At 34.9% G+C, this 7,443-nt stretch overlaps 1 protein-coding gene and 1 long non-coding RNA gene across 2 annotated transcripts; both read left to right on the top strand.

Annotated features, from left to right (window-relative positions):
- The first annotated feature begins 1,164 nt into the window (after positions 1–1,164).
- LOC110415698 (E3 ubiquitin protein ligase DRIP2-like) lies at positions 1,165–6,125 on the top strand. Its single transcript, XM_021427390.2, has 7 exons — positions 1,165–1,657; positions 2,894–2,993; positions 3,674–4,007; positions 4,150–4,649; positions 4,811–4,861; positions 5,083–5,155; positions 5,785–6,125. Exons 1-7 carry the CDS (start codon positions 1,534–1,536, stop codon positions 5,956–5,958), a joined length of 1,356 nt encoding a protein of 451 aa, XP_021283065.1. The 5' UTR covers positions 1,165–1,533; the 3' UTR covers positions 5,959–6,125.
- Positions 6,126–6,915: 790 nt separating this feature from the next.
- On the top strand, positions 6,916–7,303 carry LOC110415912 (uncharacterized). Its single transcript, XR_002445126.2, has 2 exons — positions 6,916–7,079; positions 7,189–7,303. It is a non-coding gene; the product is annotated as an uncharacterized LOC110415912 (long non-coding RNA).
- The last annotated feature ends 140 nt before the right edge of the window (positions 7,304–7,443 follow it).

The following is a 7,443-nucleotide window of genomic DNA, read 5'->3' as shown; positions in this document are numbered from 1 at the left end:
AGCAAACACAAAAATGATAAAAAGGGGAGATCAATATGATGTTACACAAAAGTACTAATCCAAGTGAGAACTACCGCGATCGGTATATGATGTAAGCAGGGGGGACTAGGTGGTCAGACCACCATACAAAGTGGAAGAATGGAAGGCAGGAATTCTATATCCTTAATCCGTAATCAGCCAACCACTTCCCTCCACATGTCACTAAGAGTCTACCTGGAACTGGGCTGTGCTCCTGTTACTCGTAGAAGACACTGGTAGTATTTGGGACAGGACATGGCGTGTCAATTTGCTTCGCAAAATTTAAAGGTGTTCTCCACAATTGTCACAGCCCATAACCAAAGTTGCTTGTTTGAAACCTCAACCCAATTTAATGGAGCAAGCCCAAAATATGTTTGACCCACGTTTCATTGGATCAGAATATTAATAACCCAACTTTCTTTTTAAGAAATAAACGTCGTTAAACTTATGATTAATTTTATAAATACTTGTCTAGTCAAATAACATTTCCACAAACTAGAAATTAGCAGGGAAGAGAGTTTATGGAATTAGCTATCAGTATATAGTCAAACAAGGGTATACTAGTATTAGTTTTTCTTTGGCCTATTTAATACCAATGCCTGTTTTTCACGGAAAAACTTGGTCAAGAAAACGACAACTGAATAAAATTTTAAAGATTTGCATTCATATCCCTTCAATATGCAACCACCAAACGATACATGTGAATTACATTTTTGTTGCTTTAATACTGTCATGGTTATGTGATAGCATTTCTATCTTGGGTTGTTAAGCTTTGCTGTGATTATGATATCAAAACTGAACAGTATAATGATCGTTTAGGGTTTTTGATTTCGGATCAATGATTGAATCGTTGATTTATTCGAATTAATATTGATATAATAAATATATTTTAAAATATTATAAAAAAAATTAAGGTGAATTTTAAAAATCTTATTAAATGAATCTGAATTAATGAAATAGTCAATGGATTATTGATTGTTTTAATTAATTTGATGAATTGATACAAACTTTGTTATTTAATTGCACAAATAATACATTTAAAAAGTCAAGTCGGGCCGATTGTAGTAGGATTGTGATGTTTATTCTTTTTCCATAAATTAAAATTTTTTTTATATATTTATTTCTTGTAAAACTCAAACACCCCCGAGCACCAACGCATAAAAAGCCGCTGCTTTTCTCTTAGTTTCTTCCTCTTTTTGTGTCCAAAAATCCAACCAAATCCCACGTAACGTAGTTTTGCTCTTAATTTCACCCCCCAAACCCGCCACTTCGTTTTACATCTGTTTTAGTTGAGATCTCTTTCATGTAAAAATAAAAGGGGCCTCTCCTTTTTGACACCAATACAAAGAACCAAAACACACTTGTCAAAACCCAAAAAGGAAAAACTTCGGACTTTGAAGACTTTTTCTTGGTTTTTTAAGAATTACCCATTACTTGTTCGTGAGTTATCTTCTTCATCAAGCCGGTTTTAGCCTTTGAATGTGAAGGGAGACGAGAGGAATATAGGGAGAAGAGATGGCTGGTGGTCATCATCATGTTGTCAAAGTGAAGAGGGAGACTTTGGAGTCATGCATGACATGTCCTCTTTGTAATAAGCTTTTAAGAGAAGCTACAACTATTTCCTTGTGCCTCCATACGTGTTAGTTTCTCTCGTTTTTCTGTTTTTCTGGATAATTGTTGATCTGGGTTTTCTTTCCTTTTGTCTTTGCATATTGTATTCTGGGTGGTTTTTTTTTTCTGGGTTTTTCACCTGGGGTTAGTTTATGTTTTCAATTTGTTTGATTTGTTGTGTTGGGATATCTCTTTCTTGTTTTGCATTCTTTAAACTGTACGTTTCAGATGTATCTGAATTCCGATGACTGCGAAAATTCTTGATTGTATTGTCATCCAATTTGAAATTCTTTTGATGTCATGGTTATATGAAATTTGGGTTTTTTAACTTAGTATATACTTTCTGTTTATTTTGTTATGCGGTTTTATTTCTCTTGCACTCTGGTTGTTCTGGTTCATAATTCTGTACATTCTGTTTTTACTTTCTTACCTTGGTCGGTCTCATGCATAGTTATACGTATGTACATACTGGTGGTATACCTAGAACAAAAATATACAATATTTTGTGTGTACTGGTGGTTTTGGTTCTGTCATTGTATAATAGTCAGAGGATAAGGCAGTCTTATGTAGGAGATATAGGATACGCCAGAATTGGTGCAACAGTTTTAGCATGGAAGACAACATGGATGGCAACTTTTCTCATGCATAAGGGCTGCCCATTTTCCCAAGTTGGCATATATGCAGCTTTAGTTTATACATATTCAAAGATGAATTTCTTTTCTGCAGTGCTCTACAAAGTGCAATTTCTACTAGAACCTTCAAAAGTTCCAAGATCTTCTGAAGAATTGAAGGCCCAGCCAAGTTGACAATAGCTGTATGTGACAATCATGAACAGTCAGATCTTGGACAAACATATTGTGCATAGGATTTGTGGTTGCCTAGTCTATCCTTCTGTAGTTAGGCAGACTCAAACTGAAACTGCACCTATATTATCATGCGTGGGGTGTTGATGTGTCATTATGTGCTTACTGGGAAGTCTGAAGGAAAGGGTGATGCATTCCTGTTGAAGAATTTATAGAAAATATCTCAACATCCTTCCTATTGCACTCTTATGGGAATGCTTCCTTTCTTTTGTTGATTGAATTAAAAGGCTGACACATATTAGCTGCTTTTCTTGCTCTTATGGTTTATTTGAGGTGTCAAGTTTGAACTTGCTACAGTATTCTTGAAATGTTGAATAAGATATGCTTTTCTGGTTTTCTCATAAAGTTTTGAAATTCTCTGTGGATTGTTTTTGATCCATTGAATATTGAAATAAATCCAGTCTGTAGGAAGTGCATATATGAGAAGCTCTCGGATGAGGGGATGGATTGCTGTCCTGTATGTGACATTGAGCTGGGCTGTCTTCCAGTCGACAAACTCAGGTGACTCATCCTGTCTATATAATCACCGAGCCTCTGTTTCTCCCTACAAAGCAAAAACGGTGTATAATTCTAGCTTCTATTTTAGAAATATATGAATTTTGTGGCCAAGTCTGTTATCAAATATAAGAGCTATAATTGTTACCCAGGAAAAAGTTGAAAATGCTAGCAGTAGAATTGGAAAGTTCTAATCCAGTCCCACTCAGTAATAGCATGTAATATCAATCAAAAAAACACTTTGCAAAAGCCAAATTTGGATAATTTTCCTGAAATTGTAGCTGAAGTAGACTTGTGTCTGATGCAGTTTAATTTTGCTGTGTAACCTTTGACTGGACATGACAACTGTATAATTTCCCTGTTGTATCAATTTTAATCTTGTAAATGATAGCTTTTATACATCGAGCCATTGGCTTCCTCCGACTCATTACTTGTTCTGCATGTTTTCTTCTCAAAGACTTTGTATAAATCCATTTGTGTCATCCAAATGTTGGTTACCTTTGAGTTTATGTAGTGTACTGCTCTTCAAAATATATTCTGGCTACTGCACTTTATTTAAGTGATGCTATGCAAGTACTTAAAGCACGTGTTTGCACAAACTATATAAAAACGTCTAGTCATTGGTGTTCATAATGAAGTTTAGCACAAGCTGACAAAAAGTTAGATTTTCCTACGATTATATGCAGGCCAGACCACAATTTACAGGATATAAGGGCCAAAGTTTTCCCTTTTAAAAGAAGAAAGATTAGGGCTCCTGAGGTTATGCCTTCAACCTCACCACCTGCCAAAAGGAAGGAAAGATCACTATCATCATTGGTGGTCAGTACTCCCAAAGTGCCAATGCAGACTGGCTTGACTGGGAGGAGAACCAAAGCTACTGCACGAAAAAGAGTTGCTGCTTTTCGAGGATGTAATTTCTCTGTTGAGGAACCCCTTAAGAAAGAAGATTTTGCAGAAGATCATCCCTCAGGCACAAGCTCCCCTGATTCCTCAAACAAAATTAGTCAAAGTAAAAGGCAGGTAAAGGAGGCTGGAGAAAGATTCTTTATGGTCGTATTATATAAGCTTCAGAGTTAATTTTGTGGCAAGATAGGCCCTGTCATTAAACACATTTTTCCTTTTCCATATTGAAAATTTGCCCATCTTCATTAAATCGGTGCAGGACTCTTCCATGGCAGAACCTTCTAGTGAACGCAGGTCAAATGAAGATACAGATGATGTTGAAATGTTGGAAGGCAAAGCAGATCTGTGGACCCCCTTAAATTGTCTTGTTGAAGCTGCTAACAGAAAGTCATCTAAGCTAAATTCACAGGGATTGGCTACTTCCAAGGCTGAGCCACATAATGGCCCTGATTGTCACTTATACATGCCAGAAACAAAAGCTGACCTTGAATCTGCCACTGTTCCTGATGGCAAATTGTGTATTCCTAAAACTAAGAGTAAGGAGCATGGGCAGAATACAAAAGTTCTGGATGAAAAGAATGGAGCAAGTTTGATTTCAAGACCTGTGAAGCGTAGAAGGTTGCGTGCAGCAGCACAAAAGAGGGCAACTGCCTCTCAGGAGCAGGCTGCCTCAGCTAGAGTCATGTTAGACACTTTGGGGGCTAAGTGTAACAGAAAAGAAAGTCCAATTTGGTTCTCATTAGTTGCTTCTGAAGATCAGTAAGATACTATACACTATACATACACTTATTAACGATATGCCTTTTTGCTCCATTTTTTTCCTGCTTGACCTAATTGTCAAAGGCATATTACGTTTATCCAAGAGGAGCTTCAACTTGAATATCTTCAATTCAGTATCTGATTTTATGAAATGGCTTCAGGAAAGGAGATGCTTCGCTGCCACAGATATCTGCATGCTACTTGAGGATAAAGTGAGTAGTTTGTTCATATTAGCCACTTAAAAATCTGCTTTTTCCATCGCTTGGTTCTGCAGAGTTTGTGATAAATTTTTGTATGTTTTGTTTACTATCACAATTCTATATTGCAATACTAACGCTCATAAGTTGTAAATGTTGAGCAGGCAGCATAAAAATGTGAGATGGTGTTTTTATTGTTTCTATGTATTATTGACTTCTTTTTTTCTTGGTAATAGGGATGGTAAAATGCCTGTCTCATTCATCCAAAAGTACCTTGTAAAGAAACTTGATCTTACAAGTGAAGCTGAGGTGAGATCACCTTTACCAGGTTTCTGTTTTCCCAGAAAGCTGAGAATGTCTAAATTGCATCATTCTGAAATGGAGATGCTATGTTGCTGTAATTTTATGTTAATATGTTGCTATGGGTTGCCTTTTTCTTTTCTTGTTTTTGGAAACTGGGAATATTGAAATGGAATTGGAAGCAAAGCATTGATAACACTTGGGCTTTAATTCCTTGGTTTTGGATTGCACCTTGGCAGATAGAATGTATATCCTATTCCAGTTCTGGAAGAGTCTGACACCTTTCTGGGTTTTATGAAGAAGTGAAAGATTTTTTGTTAAGATGCATTGCTCCTTAATTGTCATTACCTCCTCTCTTAAGTTTTAACCCAGAACAGTCTCGCTGACTGATATCTTTAAGTCACACCGTAAACCCACTTTATCTACTCTTGTGAACCATGTGGAAACTAGCAACTTCTGAGCAGTTGATAGTAAAAGCATGTTTTGATGGCATTGGCAAAACTCTTAACCTTTCAATGCATTTTCTGAAGGAAAAAAATGCAGTACTTCTTTTGTTATTAATTCAGTTATAATGTGAAAGAAGTGACGTTTACTGGCACTTTATCTTCCCTGATGATTCAAGTGAATCCATTTTGTAGGTGGAGATCATGTGCCGGGGTAAGCCTGTTCTACCAACATTGCAACTTCATAACTTGGTCGATCTGTGGTTTCGCACAGCATCAACTGCAAAAAAGGTCCCAGCATCTGTTGGCTCCTCAGCCAAGGACTTTGTGATGGTTCTATCATATGGCCGAAAAGTTCAAGCTCCTTGAGACATCTATCTAATTTTTCCATGTTGCTTTTTTATCATCTGCAACTACATATATGTTTTCTAAGATCATCATAGTTTTATTGTATACTAGTTTACCTGTCATGTATGCTTGTACCATGCATGTAATACACATGAATTTATTTAATTTATTTTATTTCATTCTTACCACATCTTTAAACTAGGATGGTGAAATTTGTCTTTGAGCTATGAGAGTCTGAAGAATCAGAGTTCAATGGGAATCAAAAACCATATGACACCGCACGAGTTGATTGAATTCTATGAACCGGCTTAGGCTGCTTTTCATTGCAGTAAATTGAAATTATATAAATGTAGGTCTATATCGTAAACTTTTTTTTTTTATTATTGTATTCAATTAAATTTGCATTTTTTGATTTTAAGTCAAACAATATCTTATAAGTAATAATTAATTAATTGTCATTAGTTAATATGTCATTTTTTTTAATTGAAAGAAAGGGATTTGAACCCTACTCATGCACTTTAGCCAAATGTTCGGATACTAGTTAATGTCACTTGTCATTTTGTATTTAGTTAAATATTCGGATGTTAATCATTATCACTAGTTATTTTATATTTTCATAAAATTAATAAAAAATAGCACAAGATCGTGAAAATGACATGATTATTGCATCAACATGTTTCGTAGTCATCTATTATAACATATCAATATATGTTAAGTTCATACCATATGGTATAAAATGACAAATTGGTTAGATTTATTTTATTTAAAATAAAAATAATTTTTTTTTAAATATAATAAAAAATAAAAATTTATTTGAATTTTTTGAAAATAGCTCAGAATTTTTATAAATATTACTTTTTTCTTGATTTAAAAAATATTATTGTATAATATAAAATTAAGGATTATTTAAATTTATAAATTTTCTGAAATAAAAGAGCCCAAACATATTCTTCTTGGGCAAAGCCCAAAAATGTAAGTTCAAAACCCGGAAAGACAAAGATCGGGGAGGCAAAACTAAAAAGGAGTTTCACACTTTCAAGTTCAAGCCGAGGAAGGGTTACTCTCAAAAGAAAATCAGTGAAGCTTCAGTTGGCATTCCACTTTCTTCCAAGAAAGAAAACATCGAACAAGCCATGCAACAGGTACTCTGAAAAACCCACATAAAACCCATTTTTCTTTATTAGCTGTTTTTATTTCTTGCTTTTGAGTTCTTCCTTTGTTTTGGGTCTAAAAGGTAAATGTTTTTTAAAGGGTACTGGAGGATCTGAGACGGAGGTTACTTGGGAAGATCAACAGAACATTAACAAATTTGGAAGATTAAACAATCGATTTCACGAGCTTGAAGATGAAATCAAGATTGCCAAGGTATTAATTGGGTTTGGGTTATTTCTTTTTCCAGTTTCTGTTAGTTTTTATAATCCTTTTATGTTTTGGGTTTTGAGGATCCTTTTCTTTCTTTCTTTTTTTTTTTTTGAACTGTTTAATATTATCTTTGAGATGGGTTTT

The sequence above is a fragment of the Theobroma umbraticum genome, unplaced genomic scaffold (genome assembly GCF_002168275.2).
Source record: "Theobroma umbraticum cultivar Fairchild unplaced genomic scaffold, ASM216827v3 scaffold_147.0, whole genome shotgun sequence".
Taxonomy (NCBI): Eukaryota; Viridiplantae; Streptophyta; class Magnoliopsida; order Malvales; family Malvaceae; genus Theobroma; species Theobroma umbraticum.
The sequence above is the reverse complement of the archived record's forward strand: the minus strand, read 5'-3'. Positions and strand labels throughout refer to the sequence as shown.